The 21,836-nt window shown below is 46.2% G+C and overlaps 1 protein-coding gene and 1 long non-coding RNA gene across 5 annotated transcripts; one reads left to right on the plus strand and one right to left on the minus strand.

Moving 5' to 3' along the window:
* The first annotated feature begins 786 nt into the window (after positions 1 to 786).
* Zic4 (Zic family zinc finger 4) lies at positions 787 to 21,394 on the plus strand. Of its 4 annotated transcripts, none has more exons than XM_085689534.2 (6): positions 787 to 1,021; positions 1,523 to 1,775; positions 5,142 to 5,226; positions 11,105 to 11,722; positions 16,210 to 16,525; positions 18,667 to 21,394. In XM_085689534.2, coding segments are annotated over exons 3-6 (1,005 nt in total). In that variant the 5' UTR covers positions 787 to 1,021; positions 1,523 to 1,775; positions 5,142 to 5,156; the 3' UTR covers positions 18,668 to 21,394. The 4 variants fall into 4 exon arrangements, with proteins under 4 accessions (XP_085545660.1, XP_085545661.1, XP_085545659.1 ...); XM_085689535.2 differs by lacking the exon at positions 787 to 1,021 and adding an exon at positions 1,339 to 1,442; XM_085689533.2 differs by lacking the exons at positions 787 to 1,021; positions 1,523 to 1,775; positions 5,142 to 5,226 and having other exon boundaries at positions 11,014 to 11,722.
* On the minus strand, positions 8,852 to 13,925 carry LOC146894629 (uncharacterized). The gene is made up of 2 exons (XR_015001831.2): positions 11,889 to 13,925; positions 8,852 to 9,185 (listed from the first exon to the last, which is right to left on the minus strand). It is a non-coding gene; the product is annotated as an uncharacterized LOC146894629 (long non-coding RNA).
* Positions 21,395 to 21,836: the final 442 nt, after the last annotated feature.

Raw genomic sequence — 21,836 nt, forward strand, 5'->3', positions numbered from 1 at the left:
GATGAGTGAGCAGAAAAAGAAATAACACTCCCTTTGATTTAGTTAGGAAAATGCAGACATTTGGATTCCGTGCAAACATACAACACTCGCTTGTTTTCGCGATGCGGCCCTCGATTAACCTGTCTTTGCCCAGCGCAAAGTCTATTCAACAACTGCGCGTAGTTGCTTTTTGTCCCATCCACAAAGAACCATTGACTATATATTAAAATGATTGTTGAAAGGTAGAGGAGTATGGCACGTAAAAGCAGGGGAAAATCCCTGTAACTCAATCAATTAAACCGAGCGACATTTATACATTTCAAAAAATGCACGAGGATGTGGAGCCGGGGGCGATAGAGGTAGCATTTCTCCTTAGCTCAGTTTTAAGCCCATCAGCTTGGCCCAGGATTTAGCCTTAGCGCCTGCATATTCATTAGGTCTAATTATTTTCTAGTAAGGAAAACACAAAAAGCCAAGAGTCGGAATCCTTCAATTTGCCCTTTGTTTCTAACTTCATTTGGCTTCTTTGCGGCTGAATCAAGACTCTAAACTCTTTTCCAGACAAAGGGACCTTCAACTCATCCTTTCACGTGATGTCCGGTTAGAAAAACTTACCAGTTCTCCAAGAAAAATGAAATGATCTCTCTCTCTCTCTCTCTCTCTCTCTCTCTCTCTCTCTCTCTCTCTCTCTCTCCACTTTGCCAGCTAGCTTCCTAGGGCTGGAGGAAAAACGGTCAGCACTGGTTACTTCTAACCTCCTTTCTGTTTTCTCAATTTTCTTCCCAGACTCTGGTTTGGGCACGGTGAACTGGAATTAGGCTGTACACACACACACACACACACACACACACACACACACACACACACACCATCTCTGGCTCTGAAGTCAGATTGTGGCTAAGGATGGTTTCCCTGTGTCTAAGAGATTGCGTTAATCATCTGTGTTTGTGAGACTTAAAAACAGAAATTCCAGGAAAAGAAAGAATAAAGAATGTTCTGCCCCCAGCAACAAGTCTGTGTCCAGGGCCTCAGCACTTCTCAGGTAATCTGAGTGGATTCAAGCAATGAGTGACAGAAAGGGCTGGAGAAGAAGGTGGTAGGAATTTCTCTTGGACCTAGCATATATTTTGTTTGGGGAAAAAGATACCAGAACAATTCAGTTCTTTTTGCTCTTTCAAGGGGAAGTTGGATCCTAGAATTATGAAAATCGTGTATTCAAGGAGGTGTTTCCTCTAGAGGCTGTGCTGGTCTTTCACTAGGGAGAACAAATATTGAACGCACCTTGACTGTTTAAAAAAAAAAAATAGGGAGGGGACCTGAGGGAAGGGTGGCTGTTGGGAGAGGGGAGGGAAAATAATTCTTCAAAAAAAGAAGAAAATCAGGTTTCTCTCCTGCAGTCTGTGGAAAATTCACTGAGGACGTTGACAGAGGGCACTTTTAGGAAACCCCCCCAAACATACAAGGTAAGAGTAAACATGAGAAGGCGAATAAAAAGTTGTGGGTTGTAGAACTTATCAAGTGGGATTTGCGGCGCTCTCTGCAGGAAACGTGAGCGGCTCCGGTTCAAAGCCACATGCACCAACGTGACATATAAGCCATTAAAATATCATCCTGACGGCTCGTTTCTGCTTCATCATACATTCCCTAACTGCCTTCCCGAAAGCTGGAGAAGGAGAAATGAAGGATGACCGCCTCGGTGGAACCACAAAAGAGGCTTAGAGGGATGTGTAGTCCCCCCCTCATCACCCCAAAGTGATGTGCAGAAATGAGGTGATCCGGGCAACAGGTGGAGCAGGGTAAGTGCTTGAAACCAGGGGGGTAATACCGGGAAGACCCATACCCCTGCGGCCTTTTAGCAAGTGCTCTTATGGGGGCCATAGGCACCCAAACCCTGCTGGGCAGATAGGCCCAGTCAGACTCTTTCTCCATCTCTACCTTAACACACACACACACACACACACACACACACACACACACACACACACGGCCACCGCGGGTACAGGCCCCACCCCACTGATTTTAAAGGGGGTGGGGAGGAGCCCTTCTGCCGAGGGCAGCGTTGAAGATGAGTCCTTTCTTTCCTCCCGGGAGGAGTGGGTGCAAGAAAGACAGATGGGGCTCCTACTGGCAATGGCACCAAAAACAGCTTGTTGCCCGCCCGTCTTCCCTCCTCTTTTTTGTAAATTGCCTGGATGTGTCCACCGTGGGCACAAGAAGGGCAATACTGACCAAGCTTTGCCCTTTTTGATCGTGGTGGGAACCGAGAGGGTGCTGATGAAGGAGTCCTGGCAGGCAGCCTTTCTGTGTTTGCCTCCGGCAAGGATGACAGGAAGGGTTTCGGTTTGCCCCGCCAGGGTCAAGTTAGTACGGCGGGGCGGCTACATCACAGAACTTCTTCTCCGGATACTCATTGAGGATGCTGTCTGGGCCGGCTGCCTGCTCGCCCTCATACTTGGTTCTGTCTCAGGACCCTAACTCTAGGATTTACTCTGTACGCGCCACGAGCCATGGGTTCGCGACTGGGCTTTCTTTCTCCCGGATGTGAATCGGGGCTGCGGTTAGGTCTGGGGAGCAGGCCTGCACCCTATACCCAGGAGCATGTATCAAATTACTTGCAAAAGAGAAAGGAACAGATTTGGATGTTAAAGAGTTAGTTAGCTACCTGGTTCAATCTGAAAGCTTGGAGTTGATGAATGGTTGGTTCACAGGGTCAGGAGGGAGACATGCAGAGAGAGTGTGGAAGGACCGCTTAAAGTCCTGGGCATTAGCTGTCTACAGAAACCACCGTTGGATGTCAAGGCTTCGCCGTTGATTTCCAACCTCTGTTATTGGGGCACTGTGTTTTTCCCTTCCTATGTTCAAAGTAAGGCTTAAGTGCCCAGGATAGATTCATATCTGCAGGTGATCCCACTAGTTTAAACGTGATTCGCAGTTGTCAGCCTTCTGCCTAGAGCAAGGGGAAACTGGTCTCTACCCTCTCGAGGACAAGGGTAAGAAAAGGGGTGCTACAACCCAGCACTCAACTCCTTTTTCTGGTGCTTCAGGGCTGGTAGAAGGTAGCCAGGGAGGTGGGCATGCAGCTGGCGGTCGATCCTAGCAAAGGCCAGCAGCCGCTTTCATCTTTGGCTTGGTAGCTCTGAGTCTGCCAGGGCCGAGCTTTGCCGGCAAGTATTCACTCACACCTGATAGTTAATCAGTGTGGAACTGAAGTCACTAGCTCTAGTTGACCTCTGACCTTAAACAGGCCTGTGTGGACTAAATCCGCTTCACAACCGGCAGTCTCTGTGATTCCTCAAATAAAATTGCATCCTTTGCTTGTATGAACCATCCCATGTTCTTCCTCTATCATCAGTGAGGCTCCCTGGCACCGCTTTCCTCCCCTCCCAAGGTGCACGATAAAGGAAGATTCGGATATACCCTGGTGGTACTCCTTACTGAGTTGGTAGTCACCTCAGGAGCAAGAGTTTTGGAGAAATTGAAGAGCTTTGCAGATCTCTTACCCTGGGGACCTCAGATTCAGGGGTCCAGGGACAATGTTCAAATTGTCTTCTCAGTCTATTCTTTCAGAAAGCCTACTGGCTAAGTGGTATCCAATTTGGACCAAAGGTGTTTGCCCTATTTGCCTGCACAAGGCTTCTACAGAACTACTTAAGAGTCCTCGTGTTTGCATTGGTCCAACCTTTGAAATATTTGCTTGCATGTCTGTGGAATCATTTGTAATGCCTAAAGGACATGATCGTAGGGGGTAAGGGTACCAGCCACAGACCTCCTAGAAATTGGGTTGTGCCAGCATTGTGGGTGGACAGGAGTTTCTCGGAAAACTTACACCCCTTTTCCTCAGAAGCAAACAAGTAAATTCTATTATTGCCAACCAACCAGGAACTGTGGTGCCAGATATCCCGCCATGAGGACATTCAGAGTAAGGACACCCAGCTCGTTGCCCTTCTGTAAGAAAGCAAAGTTGGGCCTCCTTTCTCTCCTAGTCTATGCTAGAAGGAGCTTGTTACCTTTATGCAAGGATTTTGTTGTTTGTTGTTTATTAGAACGAATGAAAACAGTTTCCTCTGGGGGAATGGTGAGTATACTCAGGCCCATGACTGGGAAAGAAAAAGAAAGGATTGAGAATCTTAAGGTAGTTTGGGTCTGAGTTAGAGGTGAGGGGAACATAAGAGATCAGAGACCGAATATGATGCTGCAGCCCCACTTGGATTTAGCCTGTGGGTCAAAAAGTTAAATAGCCACTTGTCCTGTGGGCTAGAGTGTCAAGACAGGCAGACGTCCCATTGACTGAGGTCTCGCTGTGTTTGCCCAGCCTGAGACCTTTTTCAATGACTGTTTGTCCTTCCTCACCAAATTTAGGGTCAACGCTTGGTAGATTGCCTGTTTGACTGCCCCAGTGCCTTCAGCCTTGTCTGGTGGATACACAGGTCCTCAGAATGCTTTCTAGGATTTATGGTTGCCGAATGCCTGGGAGCTCCAGCCACTGACAAACAATCTTGAGAGGGAGGCATTGTTCTAAACTTTTCAACTACAAAAGGGACAACTTGGCGTCAAATAACAACAACAACAACAAGAAAATGCATTTTTAATCTGGTGGATTTAATATTAGCTTTAAAAAATGAGTCAGTGACTGCTCTCAAGTAGGTCTGGAACATGCAAGGATAAAGAATTGTTCACTGCTTCAGACAGAGCAAGATTTGAAAATCTGCAAATTTCTTCACTCCAACAATATAACTAGGCATAATTGCACACCCCTAGAGAACAGAGGGCCCTCCCTGCCACACCTCACCAAATGTAAGTAACTAACCTGAAGAAATAATGGAGTTTTCTGAAACAAAATTTCAAATTCTAGAAGCCAAGGATTTTTGGACATTCTATGAATGCTTCTACCTACAAGGCAGAGCAATGAATGATAAAAGGTCTAACTGTGAAATTAAGTTTTTTTTCAATGTTTTTATTACCAACCCATTTCATTTTAAAAGAAATGTGAGCAGTTCCTAGAAATCTTTTTTCCCCTTGTGTTTCCAAATTTTAAAATGATCAAAGAAAGGCTAAAAAATTGTTCTCAGACTAACATCTTTCTTTCATACACTCAGGCCACAGATTTTTGCCACAGAGACATGTATGGTAGTGGTTTACTCAATCCTTTTCTTCTCAAGCAGGCTCAAACTCAGAAAATGAAATACAAGACTTCCTTGGTGATGAGGAAACGATTACGGCTTTACAGAAACACCCTGAAAGAATCAAGTAAGTATAAATAAATAAATAAATAAATGAAAAAGTCTTATTATGAATAGAGATTTACTGAAGATTGGGCACTTTTTCTACTTGTTTGTGTTTTACGTATAAATCGTATTTGTTTCTATTTTGTTACACTGAGATGTGAGTTTGGGCACATCTCTAGAGTTCTAACGAAACTTAGAATAACACCTTGGTGTTTGATGCATTTGCACACAAATCAGTGACACAAACATACCACCAGCAGCCTGAGGATTAGCCCTCAATGCCTACTCATCTGGACGTTCTAGAATTAATATTTGAGTACTCGATCATTGAAACAACCACCCTTGACCTTCTGCAATTCCACTGTCACATTATTCTATGACATATTCATCTTGAATTCATTTCCAGACAATTTGATTGGGATGAGGTTTGACATGTATTGGCTTTCATGAAAGAAGCGGACTTTGATCTTGGTGATGGGGTTTACATGATATGCATCCTCTTTACCAGGGGCACCAGCCTTCTGCAATGTGGCAGAGACTATGTTCCCACAATGTGGTGTGTGAGCCAAGAGTGACTGACAGCCACTCTGTCAGAAATACCTTCATTGTGAAGAATTTAATTTCATATTCCATTTAGAATAAGCATAGGATTTAGGGTTGGCTTTTCCCCCCTTACAGGCATCTAAATTTTCTCATTTCAACTGTACAGCTACATGTTTACTCTAAAGATGTTCCCTTATTTGTATGCAAGGCAAGCTTCTAAACAAGAGTTAAGAAAGTTAGGAAATGACTCTCTTCTACTATTTGGGATAATTTTATGGCAGAAGTTAAAAGAGAGATGCAATTATTATATAAATTCAGTTATTTTGATTCCTTAATGCTACCATGGAAGGGATTTTAGCAACTTCCCCCAATCTTTTGTTTATAAGACAGTTTGCAGAACAAAGTATTTCTTCGATACTCTCAGATCCATTAATAATGATTAAAACCCAAATTTCCATAATTAGCAAAAATTTCCTTTTCTAAAAAAACCTGACAGACCTCATCTCATTTGCATAATTTGGGATTGGACATATGGCAGGCTTCTGGGCTTAAATAGTTTCTTTTCATAAGACTTGAGATACTGCCCACTGCAGGAATCCTGAAATCGGTGGACAGCCTCTTCAGAAATACACACCTAATTTTGAGTGGCACTGTGGTCAGAAATGGGGGGGGGGGAAGAACTCAAGAAGTGGCTGCAGATCTAGCAGCAGAATATTCAGATGACAGAGGCTGCTTGGCCTGGCTCTGAGCCATGGACCGTCGAGTTAAGAGATAATCATAATTTTGTATTGTTTCAAAGATCAAGATGGAAAAATAACCGAGCTATTGGTGCATAATCTGCATCCTCCGAAGAAGAGAGGTTAAACATTTCAACTAGTGATGTTAGGAGTCCCAACAGATGGACCAACTGCTCTATTTCTAGAAAGTAAACTAGAAATAATTTGTTTACGCCATTGATGAGTGCCTATTGTGTGCAAAAATACTCAACTTATGATTCTGGGCATTAATTTTTCAGAGAATTTCAGAGGGTGAAGGATGTTGCAGGGCTACTGACAGAATCTTCTCCATATAAGCCCTCCTGAAAGCTTTAGTGCAGGGGGGTGGCATTTGCCAAAACACCTCCCCCCCCCTTTTTTTCAAATCAAGCAAGAAGTTCCTGAAAGCAAACAGCCACAGTGAAGATTAGCACTTCTGACCTATTGACAGTTTCTGAAACTGGGGATCTCTGTATTCTGAGACATCAAAAATATCTTTGGAAAGACGAAAATATACCCCTTGAACATTGGTATTCTATATCTTGTCATTTCTGATCAACTTGGGACTGTTTTGAGTTTATTTTTGAAATACACCTTGAAGTTCCTTCTATAATTGATCATAGCTCTATGTCAGTAAATATAAATGGACACAAGAAATAGTTTTCTCTTTATCTCTGTCTCTGGGGAAATGGACCTTAAAAGAATGTCTAGTCCCATTGTTATGGTTAGCCAACCGAGGTATGGACCATATGGCTCCAAGAACTTTGCAAGGATCAGGCAGCCTCTGTGACCTGCAGGTCACCTGACCCCTGGCTACTCAAGAAACATCTATCCAGGATGGGTCCAGATGTTTTTAGTGCTTGAAGAGAAGGCTGCATCTGGGAAGGAGCTCCATGGGGCCAGACTACTGTCAGTGTTTTTGGCTGAATCAGATGTGTTTGCCCTTTTGCTGCTGGCACAAAAAGTCATACACATTTTCATAATTTTTCAAGGGCAAAGTTAGTCAGACAGACTGGATACTAACAAGATATGTATATAAAACCTCTGGATTTCCTTAGTCTTCAGATACACAGGTTAGTACTTACAATTCAGGAGGTCTGTAAACTTGGAATTTTTTAAAAATCATTCTCTCTACAACCTGCTAATGGAAAGTTAACATTTTCTTCTCCTGTGAAAATGAGAAGCAAACACATGACTGTTGGGAGTTCAGCATGCTCACCAGGTTTCCAAATGGTTCTGAAAATAGCTGAAAATGCTTTTTTTAAAAAAATGCCCTGTTCAGTCTGTATTGTTATTCAAAGCTTCTAATGGGGATTGGATCACAGTATGAGTATTAAGAACCCATGTTGGTTTAAATAAAATAATTAAGAAAAACTAAAATGGATTGAGAATTTGACACATCCTGAACAATTAATTGTATATCACCTAGGTTTAGGTGAGAGAAGGGGAATTTTAATTTCTAGGCTATGGTACAAGTGCCCCCACACTCAGGTTTACTATCTCAGTTTTGAGGTTTGGATGATAGAAATAGTAAGGAACACAGTTTTGTGCTCAGCGTGTATGCTGTGCTTTAAGTCTTTTGGAGGTTCAGGACAGGCTCACTTGAATACATTCTTCATTTTGTGTCATGGTCATACTTGAAATTCAGAGGTCATACTTGAAATTCACTGAAATTTGGTTACATCTGTCCAAAGATGAAGGGAAAAGGAAAAGAAGCCGCCTAGGGACCAAATAGAAGCACCTCTCATTAAAGGGCTTACTTAAGGGGAGCAAATGAAGTATTGGGAGGGAGGGAAAGCCAGAAAAGGAGATGAATTCTAGTTTTAAAATAGCCTTGAAAGGTCTTGGTTTAGGGAACATACATCAAATGTCTCTTCTCCTTAGTGTGTGTGTTTGTGTGTGTGTGTGTGTGTGTGTGTGTGTGTGTGCGTGAGTGCTCTCACAGAATCTGTTTGTAATTGCCTAAGTCCTTCCTAATGCAGAGCAGAGAGATACAGGCTATTCAAAGCTAGAGAAATTATTGTGGAAGTTAATCCCTTGCTAAATCCCTTGCCCCAAGCAGGGATGAATGAAGAATGTACCAAGCTTTAGAAAATAAGTCAATTATTAAAAATGTTAAAGCCTTATTTATGGAGTGGGAATGTAGCTCAGTTGCTAGAGGACTTGTTTAGCATGCATGGAGTCCTCTGTCCCTTTAGCAGCACCACATTAATTCATTGGTGGTGGTGAGCATCTATGAACCCAGCTCCTGCAGAATGGTGGCAGCAGGAGCAGAAGTTCCAAACCTTTCAAGTTCTAGACCATCCTGGACTACATGAGAGCTTGTCTCAAAAACAAAATAAAGCAAAATAAACAAAGCAAAAGCCCTTTATTCACTAATCTTGGAATGTAATATCCTCAGGGAAGGGGCACTTCCATCAGTTCTGTTAGTGTTCTATGTAATTTCTTCAAACTTCTCACTTCTCTTAAAGTTTTTGCTGTTGTTGTTTTTCAGTCTTTGGAATTCTTCCTTAAAAATACAAGGCAGTCAGCAACCTGGGCTAAGAAAGCAGCAGAACCTGGGGCAGACAATTGTCCCACAATTGGAATCTTCCTCAGTTGGTCTTCCTCGGCCAGCTGTGATGGCAGTTCTAGACTTGAGGGCCAAGGATGCAGTCAGCTATGGTATCCCCTCTGCAGAATCCTAAAGACAGCAAACACTAAGGTTAAAGCTTTGTCAACAAGTGGCCACAGACCCGTGGGAGTAATCCCAGTCTCCATTCATAGAAACATCGTCTGGCATCACTGCAGAGTTCAGGACCCCCAGATTAGCGCCCTGACCCATACCTTCCAGAGCAAAGACCTGTTCCTCCTATTTGTGTATTTGTGTGTCCAGAGTCTTTTTGTTTTTCCTTTTTTTCTTTTTCTTTTCTTTTCTCCCGCCTCCCCCAGAACACTCTCAGGTAAATAAACACGAGTTATGATGAAAAGAGACAGCCTAAAGTGAGTTTGAAACAAGACATCCTCTCCCCTCCTCATTCCGTCCATTGGCGCAATCTCTCTAGTCAGACTGGGTTTCTAGGGTTTCTGCTTTCGGGGTGCTGTTCATCGAGAGGAGGGAAACATAGGCAAGGTTAATTGAGAAGAGAGTGTAGAAGAAGAGGGTGAATAAAGAAACAAAACTGAAAGGCAAAGTGTGGTGTCGATGTGGATTAGGTTTGGGGGAAATGAGAAGGAGGATGAAGGGGAGAAAGACAAGGGGGAGAGGAAATTCCAGAGAACGAAAGAGAATAAAGTCGGCCCCTGGTTCCTGGTTCGCTATGCTAGGAGTTTCTCTGATCCAGGCAGTCTGCAGACTTTCCTGCGTTGACCCGGACCCTCTCCTTTGCACTCAAAGACAAACTTTCCAAGTTCCTTGACGGGGGTCTGTATTTTAAAATGCCTAGGTCTATGCTTAGCTCCTTCTCTCGGAGTCCTCACGGATAGATGCAGAACCTAACCCTCATCAATTTCAGAAGCCCAGTAGCAAAACTCTGCTTTCTGGAAGGGATTGGGGGGGGGGGGGGGATAGGTGTACAGGATTCCTGCCTGGATCAAAGCGCATGAGCAGTAGAAGCGTGAAATGCTATTGGGGTTGAGGGAGGAGAGGAAGGGAGGGAGGGAGAGAGGGAGGGAGGGAAGGAAGAACGAGAGAGGAGAAGAGAACGAAGGGAGAGAAGAGAGAGAGAGAGAGAGAGAGAGAGAGAGAGAGAGAGAGAGAGAGAGAGAGTCCGGCCTGTCATCACTGACGTCGGGGCAGGCCACTGGCCAATGGGCGACCTGGGCGATTGTTCTCACGGTGGCCCGGGGCCGTGGCCCCGAATCTATTCATTTCGTTAAGCGCCCTGCTGCCGTCTCTGCAGTGCCTGGGATTTCACACAGACATTAAAGACACGGAAAAGGGCGGCGGCGGGGGAGGGTGTGCAAACCCAAAACTTAAAGAAAAAACAAACAAACAACAAAAAAAAGCCCCACCACTTTGCATAAGTTTTTGTTTGTTTTTTGTTTCTTTTTTTTTTTTCCTGTTGTCTTTTCACTGCACTGCCAGGCTGCTGTAGCACCGGCGGCTGGCAGGCCGAGGTTCAGCAGGAGGTCCTTTCCAGGCCCAGTGGGACACTGAAATTAATATATACGTCTAGGATGCTTCAAAATCACTACCACTTCCAACTTCACCACCTCCGAAATGACCCCTCCTGTCACTTCCTTCTTTGGCCCGGAGCACCCCTTGGTGTTGGTGGACAAAGTAATCTTGAGATACGGGTCTTACACCTCTGCAGCAGAGGCCGTGCCCCCAGGCACCCACAGACTCAGTCTTCTTGCCTCTCCCACCTACCCCATTATCACTACCCCTCTCCAGCTCATGGCGCGGCAGGGGACGGCAGAACTGCAGCCTAGCCGGACGAAGGCGGAGGCTTTTTGGCTTGACTTGGTCCGCCAGGTTCACTGCTGGCACCGACTCGCTCAAGATCCCAGCACCAACGCCAGAAACCTAGATGCGTCTGGGCAGGGCTTGTCCCCGGGGGCCGGGGAAAGTGCGAAGCCCACTCCACCGGTTCTCATACACGCTATTTGTCTCGACAACAGGTAGCAGCTGTGGACACCATGGACCCCAGCTCGCCGCCGCTTCGAGCCCCTCGCTATTTCCGGGCCTTCATGAGCAGCCTCCTCAGATTTCCCACACCCGTCGTTTGAACGGACTCCTGCGTCTGGGGCTCCCTGGAGACATGTATGCGAGGTCGGAATCCTTTGCACCGGGGCCTACGGCCCGCAGCGACACTTTGGCAACAGCCACAGCCCTGCATGGCTATGGTGGCGTGAATCTAACCGTGAACCTCGCCGCACCCCATGGCCCTGGAGCCTTTTTCCGCTATATGCGTCAGCCGATCAAGCAGGAGCTTATCTGCAAGTGGCTAGGCGAAGACAGCCCTGCATCCCCGCGCCCCTGCTCCAAAACTTTCAGCACCATGCACGAGCTGGTCACGCACGTCACCGTGGAGCACGTCGGTGGCCCAGAGCAGGCTAACCACATTTGCTTCTGGGAGGAGTGTCCGCGTGAGGGCAAGCCCTTCAAAGCCAAATACAAACTTGTAAATCACATCCGCGTGCACACGGGCGAGAAGCCCTTCCCTTGTCCTTTCCCAGGGTGTGGGAAAGTCTTTGCTAGATCAGAAAATCTCAAAATACACAAACGAACACATACAGGTCAGTACCCAGTGCTGTCTGTCTAGTGTGACCCCATGGAACACAGGCCCTTGGGTCTGAACTTCCTCAGGTTCCAGTCGAGGGGAGGAGGGAGATAATTTTTGGTTTTGCTTCCTTGAGCCAGATTTATAAAGCAGTAAGTAAAAGCTTCTGCCTGTAGACTCACCGTTTTCCGGAGGCTGTGTGGGTAAAGTGGTTCCAGAGTTCTGGGATCCCTGTTGATAAACGGGCACTCCTAGATTTGATTTGATTTAGGATCTGAAGATTGGGCCCTGGGTACTGAGTTATATCCCCAGTCCCTAGAATTTGGTGTTAAGACTTTTTTTTTTTTTTAAACAGCATGCCCCCCCCATCTTAACGGAAATGGGAAGTATTGTCTCACATTTGCAAGTCACTTTTGGAAACTCTTTCCCGTTTTAGCTTCGCCATCACCTGGACTGAGGGGGTCATCAGATCCTTAATACCTTCTTGAGGATTTATGAGCCTTGGGGGCCTACTTTGGACCTGCTTTTTGCATTGTTGGCTCCGCGGAAGGGACTTTTTTTTTTTTTTTGGTAACCCTCATTCTTATTTTAGTAGAGACCCAACGGGACCCACTGCCTTAAATGTCATTTACCGAGCTGTTAAGTGAAATAGGGACATGTGTCAACCACATCTGTTAGCTCTAGTTAACAGAAAGAAAAGGAGCTCGGTGAAGGAGGCTGGGAGTTGAACTCTTCTGGCCAGAAGCATCTAATTAATACAATTGCAAGAAGGAAGTTTTCACACTTTCAGAACAGCCTGTGAAGTTACATTAATTAGTTTAGCAGCCACCCTTTGACTCTCCTTACTCCTCCTCCCCCTCCCTTGAAGTTTCAGAAGTCAGCGTCTTCTCCCCTCCCCCATCTTGGAGGCGGGAAAAGGGAAGAAGGACGCAGAGACCGGAAGAATTCCAGCTTGGTACCCCGGTTCTCCAGGCAGTAGCTTTGCTTTCTTCAACTCTTTTTTAGAACAACAGTATTTAAAAAGAGTCAAAGTCCCCAATGGGTTCAGTGTGAGGGAGGAAGCTTGCTGAGTCTTGTTACATTTTGGCTTCTCCGTGAGGTGTAGGGGTAGAACATTGCCATAGACTGAGACAGGACCAAAATCCACTTTGGATCCCGTTCTTTACGCCCCTAGCATGTCTGCAGACATCTTGTACGGTTTTCTAGAGCTCGCTCTGGTATCTTTCACATTCATCTGCTCCTCTTTCCCCAAGTTATATTCGCAGGGACAGTAAGGGGTGAGTAAGACCATGGTTCCAAACCTCAGATTTGCTGCTCCAGGGGCTGGTTGCCAGCACCTGGAAGGTGGATGCACAATCCGGGGCTGGAGAAAGAACTCATCTTTAATAACAGGGATCTTGAAGCAAACAAACTGATACTGCTCTTTGCCGGCCCACTGTTTGAAGTCTGGGATGCAGAAAATGGTTACATTCTTAGCGCAATCGACCTACATCAGAGAAGCCCAAGTGTGCCTGGCTGACTCTCAGGTTTGCATGGAGTCAAGGCAGAATTCTACGCGTTATTTTCGGTCTCAGTTCTGATTGGGTTAAACGGAAAAAAAAATAGAGAAAAACAAAACAAACCCCACAGATCCACCCCTGTTCCGGGGTCTCCCTCAAATCTCCTAAGTAATGCTCAAATCTTCTAAGTAATGGGAAGAAAAGGAGGAGGCAAAGCAGCAACAAAATGTTTCTCAAATGGCAATAGAACTCTCTACAAATTATTCATGAAGACAGTTTTCGATTCAACAGGAAAATAATTGCCTTTTCAAATATTAATGGCGTTTCATTTCCATCGAGTCGCAGAAGCGGCGATCAGGAGCAGATTTCTTAGCTGAGATTGTCCCGAATGTGACTCCCAGGCCTGGCTCTGGAGGCGGCGAGTGAAGAAAGGTTTCACTCTGTAGCTGTGACAGAGACCCGGGAACAATGGTGCGGCGGCGGCGAGGGAGGCGCCGGCCCGGAGCGCGCGCGATGCCAACCTCCCAAACTGGCGTGCCTCCCGGGACCCCTGCCCTGGGCTCTCCCCACCTTTCCCCGCAGTCAGTCAGCCCTGGGGGTGGGGGGGGACCACAAGCCGGCGCCCCGGCCGCTCTGGGGCGGAGTCATCGCTAAAACCGACCCAGCCACAAGTGCGAGAAAATGGCGCTGGCCGGGCGTCCTGTAGGCCAGGAACTTTGCACCCGCGGAAGGAGGCATTGCGCGCCCCGAAGCCCTGGCCGAGTACCGGGGCCAGGGCCCTAAACGGGATCGGGAGATTCGCGGCCTAGGCGGCACAGCCAGGACTCAGGTCGTCCCGCGGAAGGCAGGCCCAGCACGGCGCCGCAGGGTCCACCCTCCCACCCAGGGCGTCGCGCAGGGACGTGGGGGAGGGGACGGGCCAGGGGTGGCGAGGTGGCGGGGGTAGGAGGGTTGTCAAGCGCAGAGACCAGGGCGCCTCCTGCAGCTGGGGAACACTAGGGCCCGACTGCACCTGGCCTCCCAGGGGCCTGCTCTCTCCCCGGTACTGAAGAGGTTCAGTACCTACTTCTTTTTCTTCCTCTCTGGTTCTCGTCTGGAGCGAACTACTTTTCTATTTTACATGACGAGACGTTGGAATGGGATATGTGTGTAGCTGAATGAATAGATACAAATACTTTTTCTTTCTCCCCAAACCCACCCCGGTGAGGGGATTCTATCCTTAAATTCTAACCTTAAATTCTACCACCCCCACCCCTACAGACACCCGGAAAACCTATTCTCTTTTATAGGCGTCAAATAATTTATTTTTTTGTAAGTTACTTTATGAAGAAGATTGGAGAGGGAGGGAAGAAAGTTTGGGATTTGCAAACGCTGGTGGAATCAGAGGAGAGTACTACAGGCACAAATAGGGACACCGATTTGTTCATTATACACTTCCTCCACTTTTTCCGTAAGACTGCCTTGCCCTGTGAAAATGGCAGCGGGCAACATCTTCCAGACGACCCTAGCGTGCCAGATGCACTCCAGCAGGGGTGAGCGCTATCGGTAGGCAGTGCGGGAGAGACGGATTCACCGCTCTTTGCCGGAGCCAAAGGCAGGTTACGTGTAAATCTCGGTTTCAACTTAAGCGTCAACGCCGCAGAGGAATGGGGTCTTTGTTGGTTTTATCAGCAAATCTTGCCTGTAAACCGCGGGAGAAGAGAACACAAAACCGACAGCGGAGCATCTTGCTCTCCGAGTCAGTGGCTAGAGCGATTCTTGCACCCCTGATCACTCCCAGGACCTTCAGCTGCTTAGAGCACAGACACCTCCCCCCCCCCTTTCCTTTCCAAAACAATCTCTGCTAAGCCAGAAATTTGAAATGCCATAGAGCAGCAAATTTCAGGCGGCAAGGAACTCCTGGAATGAGGCTTGATCCAACCAATATTCCCGAAGCTTTGTGCATTTTCTAGCCTTCCTGCAGTTCTACCTAGACCAGCGGTATACCTGGTGCTCAGAGGAGCCGGACCTGGCTAGAGGGTGGCAGGCACTCACCGGAAGCTTGCCACACTCAAGGGCGGTGATTTCAACAGAGACTTTAAAGATCTCCCTTGGCCTAAGCCTACTTTCCTATACTGGTTTCTGGGTTCTCCAGCCTGCGAGGTGGAACAGGCGGGCGGGGATGGTCTGGGGAGGACCATAAACCTGGAATTGTCAGTTTGAACTGAGAAGGGGCTGCTGCACTTGACAAGGTCTCCGGCGATGCTGACGAATCCGTATAATAAAATCTTATAATCGGCAAACATTATCTTGAGGGATTTCGGATGGATTCGGCTCTAAGATTTGAAGAATGTTGCAGTACGTTTCCGTCAGGGGGAAAAGGGAGGAGAAGGGGGCTCTATTTCCTGGGAAATGGATTCACCTCTGAGGTGAATAATGGCTTAGAATATTCTCACACTACGCATACGCTTGTGTATCCACGGTTCATCATCTCAAATCTTCTCATTGCTTTGGCATTTGCACAAAACCTACTTTAGAAAACACTTTGGACGAGGATGGAGTGTGTCCGGCGGATTGCTGGAGTAGGCTCACTAGGGCAGAGACAGATGGCCTGAGCAGCAACTTCGAGTCCAGCAAACGGTGAACTCCTCCATCAACTAGATTCTTTGGACGAAGGTGCTTCTGTCCCCCACGCAGATAAAAGTTGGACGACAACAACGTGTGTGGATCAGGGTTCTCTAGAATGGCAATGCCTATGATGGAGTCCTAGTCGCTCCTCCTCCGGCGCCCCCCCCCCCATAGGCATAGGACGAAGAGGGGGAGGGGTGGCAGTCTGGGGGAGTGGGCTGCGTCTCCTCATTGGGTGGGGGAAGGGTGTCAGACCTAAAGCACAGAGAAAAGTAATTTCTGAAAATCTTTTGTGGATTTTTTTTTTCTGAAAACAAAAGAACAACGGGAGGGGTACAATCCGGACCACTGGGACGCAGCCCACACCCTTCTAATGTCTCTGCGTTACCTCCCCCAGGCGAGAAGCCCTTCAGATGTGAGTTCGAGGGCTGTGAACGGCGTTTCGCCAACAGCAGCGACCGCAAGAAGCATTCGCACGTACATACCAGCGACAAGCCTTATATGTGCAAGGTGCGCGGGTGTGACAAGTGCTACACGCACCCCAGCTCTCTGCGAAAGCACATGAAAGTTCATGGTCGCTCGCCGCCACCCAGCTCTGGCTACGACTCAGCAATACCGTCTGCTCTCACGTCTCCCTCGTTAGAAAGCGGCCGTGAGCCCCCGATAGCCTGCACAGCAGCGGTGGCGGTGCGTGGCACAGACATGAGCGAATGGTACGTGTGTTCGGGCTCCTGGCTCAGTGGAGGCTGACTCTGCAGCGCCCCCACCCCAGCCTAACGCCACCTCTGGGCCTAGCCGCAGCCACCACCGCCTCCAGTATCAGGGCTACTTCCCAGCGTGCTGCTTTGGTTTATGTCGAAAGTAGGCCCGGCCCCTGAGGCTTCAAGGAGAAGGCAAGGAAGGAAGGGAAGAAGGGCAGGCAAGCAGATAGACAACCACTGAAAGTTATTGGAAGACATTGATTATGCTGATACTAGATCTGTATACAAAAACATAAATGTGGTCATTCTACGGTCACATCCTGTACTCTCCTTTGCCAATGAACCCAATGTCTGGGATAAAGAGACAGATACAAACAACAACAAAAACTTATTAGAATTTATTCATAATTCTGGCAACTGCGGGTGGCAAAAGTAAAGGCATAAATTTTCCCAGTTGGTATGGAAGCGTGGAAAAGATTTTCTTTGAGGCTTGGGCCACTGTCTCTCCAACTCCCAGTCACAGACTCCTTTTACCTCCCCTCCCCTTACCCATCAATCCCAACCAGAGGAGTTCAGAGCCCAGGAGGAGGCAGACAGAATTCCACAACCATTTTCTTGCAGCCCATTTGTCTTTTCCTTTGCCTCCATATCCTTTTTGTTCCTCAGCTAATCTTGAAAAACAACAACAACAAAATAAGCAAATAGCAAAAACAATGAACCAGAGAAGTCCTGCATTTTCCAGCCACCTCTATAAGGCAGATAAGTGTGTGTGTGGGGGTGCTCTCCCCTTCTCTTGGAATGCCACATACCTTCAAATCCCAATGCCTGTCAGAACACATAGATAAGTCTGTTCGGCCAGACCTCAAACTCGATTTACATTTTATACTTGCTGTAGGGAGTGAGCCCAAAACAATAGGGAGCATGGACAAAAGAACTCTAGAAGGCTTTCAAGAATTCTCAGTTGTGAAGCGTCCAGGCTTCCTTTTCCCACCCCCAACTGTTTAGGCACTGCTGTAGAACCTCATAGGTACTGGAGCAAGGGATATGGAGCAGAAGGATGTCATCATTGAATCAAGGTCTCCACGACCAGGGATGTGTATGTACCTTAAAGAACAGCATCAATTCTAGTAGCCTTTGTCAGAAACAACACAATGTTAGCCTTATTTAAAAAGTTTGTGGGCACTTGAGAAACAAGGCACAACAACATTATTATACAGCGAACACCCAGTGGGTCTGAGGAGTTCAAAGTATTTGATGTGCTGGTTATGATGTACTGGGGGGGGGGAAATCAGGTATTAGTGGAGGTAGAGAGCAAGGAGCTCTGCAGTTGTCAAGGGGGAGAAACACAGGGGTTTGCTTCTAGTCTGCTACCCTCTGTAGGGAAGAAGGAGCTGCCTCAAACTCTTAGCTAAGACCTGAAATAAAGAAAAACCCCAAAGGAAAGAACCGTGGCTAAAGGAGAGAGGGGAAATACAGGCAGACTTGTCTAGGTATCTACAAATGTGAAATAAATATGTGGGAGAGGGGAAGTATTTCTGCCCGGAAGGAAGGTCCGGGGGAACTCAATTTTACAACTTGAGTCCTGAGGCTGGGGATATAACCCTGTGATAGAGACTTGACCACTTCCCATGAAGCTCTCGGATTATCCCCAGTGTCACCCCAAAGAGGCACATTGGATACAATAAAAGCTGGACAAACAATTCTTAGCATAAGAACCCGGCTGGCTGCATTGTCCTCTATCCCTTCCTTCTCAGAATCCAGGAAAAATTCTCACTCCGTTTCCACAGATCCCACAACTTCTGTCCAGGAAAGTAGTCACGTTGACTGAAATGGGGTGATTTCCAAAGTATCTCTAGTGAACCTGTTGTTGAGTTACAACCTAGCCCAGAGGCAGCCTGGGACAGTCAGTGGAGGCAAAGAACTTGTTCCCATGGGCAAGCACTAACTTCGTTGCCAAGGTCCACAGAGCATTTGTGGGACTGGATGCCTCTGCTGATATTTTAAAGCTACTCCTCCTCTCAAAGGACTCCTTTCTTTCTCTCCTGTTTCAAAACACTTCGTTTTGCTTTCCACCCCAGCCCAAAATAACGAAATGAAATAAAAATATTTGGCTGATCACTAATCGCCTTTAATTTTTCATTTGCTTGTTACAGATGTTTCTTGCAAGGTAATCTTGCCCTGCGCAGCTGAGCGCCCGCATCTTGCGCCTGCGACATCAAAGGGCTTTCTCACAAAGCAGTGTTTCTTCGCCACGGTGCATCTTCATGGTAAGTTAGGATTTCTATGGCAATGGGCAAGTCTCACTGAAATCCTGAAAGGCCGAGCCTGGAGCCCGTCCAGGCTTTTCATTAAGGACATAATATTTACGTCTAACAGGCCTTTTTTCTTGTGTATACAAGTATATATTTTTGTTTGACGCGGACTAAATCATTTTCATTTAATTTCCGGTAAACAAAACCCACGCGAATGGGCACTTGTTCCCGATCATAATAAAAATGGATAATAATGCGAGGGAAGAAAAGGGCCGCTTGAATCGCCGCTCAGCCTTCTTTGTTTCTGCTTTCTGCGGTGATCAGAGGGCGTATTTGGGTTTGATGGCGAGTTTCTAAAGGCGAGGAAATGGTTTGTAAGAGGGAAAAGAAAAGGAGAAAGGTCCAATCAAGCTCGGGTTGTTCAAAGAGTCGGGTTTTGGGGTTGAAAGTGTGAGTTTGACGGTGCATCAGCACGCCGCGTTAGGCTCGCCATGGAAATGCGCGCGGGGAGCGGCCGCTTCAAAGGCGGCACACTTCACTGCGGACACTCTATTAAGATACATTTGCGCTGACCTTTGCTTTCACGCCATTTAATACTGTCACTGTGCTCTCCAGTATATACTCCTCCCAGGACCTGTCTTGCCAGTGTTTAGGGGTTCATCCTGTACCCTAATGTAGGGGGGCTTTGGTACCCGGGATTCTTTCAAAAAAAAAAAAAAAAGAGGAGGAGCAGGACTCCCGAGCATCTTGACAGCGCCCATAGGCCTCAGAGCCCCAGAGCCATAGCAAATGACCAGGGCATCCTGAGAAGCTTAGCAAAGGAGCACCCCCAGCTCAGCTGCCAGCAACACCGAGCAGAATGGAGACCTAAAATGAAGGTGACCAACTTGGGGAAGTGCAGGAGCTGTTAGTTAAACGGTGTTTCCCGGAGTTTCTCTACTGTTTCCTCACCCTAGAAAGCTTGCAGCCCCTTCAACTTTTCCTCTGATGTGCCAGTGTGTGGTAGCCTTAGGTTTGGGCTGGCTTTGGGCACAAACTGGAAAGCCCAAGGCCAAGGGGATAGGGAAGATGGCAGCAAAGTTAGAAGTCCATGTTCTCTTAATTGTCCTGTTGTTTATTTTATCCAAGTACCCTAGTGAATAGGGGAAAAATAAACACGGTGGAAAAAAAAATCAAACAGTAGAGTCTTCTTTAGTGCCCGTCCTTGTGGTTGAATAAAAAGGATGGTCTGCCTTCTATTGAGCTGAGAAATCTTTGAAGTGGGAGTTATTATCTGAGACATTCCTGCTTGTCGTCCTAACAACGCTGATGAAATGTAAAAGGTTCTTTGTCAGCGATTTGTTCTCCTCTCTGTCAAACTCACTTGGCCCCATCGGTTTCAAACCATTGCTAAAGAGATAAAATCAAATTTCTTAAAAGAAAGAAGAAAAAAATCCCTACACTCCACCAGTAGATAACTTTAGGAATAAGAGAGAGAGAGAGAGAGAGGGAGAGAGAGGAGAGAGGAGAGAGAGAGAGAGAGAGAGAGAGAGAGAGAGAGAGAGAGAGAGAGAGAAACTAAAACAAAAGACCCTAGTAGTTTAAATCATGGTGATGTGTGTAGATATTGAAAGGACCTTTGCACCAAAACTGGTACATTAGGTAATGCAAGAAGGTGGAGGCAGAGGGTAAGTGTCCCACATCTATGATCCTGTGTTTGTGCTTTCTGTCCTGGCCTGCATTCCATCAGCCAAGGTCAGCTAACTGGATGGATTCTCTTGAAGATTATTCAGGCTCCAAATATTCCTACCTGGGATTTTTGGAAATTAAGCCTGGAAACAAGTGATGTTTAAGATTTCCCTTTTTTGAAGAAACTTCTACTATAAATAGATTCATCGTGTTTCCTCACCACTAGTAGTAATCTGCACACACTTTATCTAATCATTAATCTAAAGAATGGTAGCATAAAGATGAGAAATTTTTAATATTTCCTTTATTATTATTATTATCTTGGAGTTCAGAACGTTTGGTTTAGAAGATAGTGACCAAAAACTGCATGCACATGCCATCCCCTTTCCCTATGTGCAGTTCTTCATTTTATATTGTGCCTAGAAAAGAAACTTTGTCCCTGTTCAGGTCTTCTTAACCTCCTACCTGTAGTTCTAAAGGTGATTTAAATAAATAAGATTGTGCTCATCACCCTGCCCTGTGTGTTTACTACGTGATTTGTGAAGAACTTTCCCCAAGTTGTAACCCATGTAATTGGTTATAGATGCTGCAAAAGGTCTGTCTCTTATATTGATGTTGTTTGTTTACTTGATTCTCCATATGTCTGTATTGCTAATTTATAGGAGAATATAATAATTGCCATGAATGTGAATTATACAGTCAGGCAAATATTTTATAATCATAGCTAACATGTACACACGTTTTAGGCAATCCTTAGGTTATTGGTATCTTGTCTATCCACTCTGTGATTTAAAAATCTCTTCCCATAACAGCAGTTAAATTATGAACTAACCTGAAAGAAAAAGGTTGTTGTGTGTACTTGACAGTGATTGTGAAATAAAGACAAAGTTGAAAGCTGAAACATAGTCTTCTTGAAAACATGTACATGTAAATGAAATAAAATAAGTTTTCTGCTCCAAAAGACTTTGTGTACATGTGACTTCTTTTTGCTGTTTTATTTGGAAATAAATGATTTGATGTTTTTCTTTCACCTTGGATTTCCAGTGTCCAGTTACTGCTTCATCATCTTAGGAGAGTTTTGAGGCTCCCTTAGAACCTGGAGTCCACTTCCCTATGTTCCTTCATGGTTCAGCAGGATTATCTTTGGGCCTTGCTACTTGAGTTAGCAAATAGGGGACCTGCCAAAACAGTGATTTGAGAAAGATATCTCTGCCCACAATCACCCTAATGATACTAATGGCAGCAATGGATTTACATTTCAGAAGAGAAAAGGTAAAAGGATGCTCAATGGTCTGTCTGGTAAGGATGCCTATCTATAGCTCTTAGCTCTCATGAACCACCTCTGATTCCTAGCAAAAGGCCCAGGAACTAATAAGAAGTGAACAAGGTTAGGAAAAGAGATA

Source organism: Myodes glareolus, chromosome 4 (assembly GCF_982192425.1).
Source record: "Myodes glareolus chromosome 4, mMyoGla1.1, whole genome shotgun sequence".
NCBI lineage: Eukaryota > Metazoa > Chordata > Mammalia > Rodentia > Cricetidae > Myodes > Myodes glareolus.

Bases quoted from the DNA above. Each gene is read 5' to 3' on its own strand.
- Zic4 (XM_085689532.2), top strand. From the start codon at position 11,014: ATGCGTCTGGGCAGGGCTTGTCCCCGGGGGCCGGGGAAAGTGCGAAGC. The intron at 11,723-16,209 runs GTCAGTACCCAG...TACCTCCCCCAG, and splicing joins ACACAAACGAACACATACAG to GCGAGAAGCCCTTCAGATGT.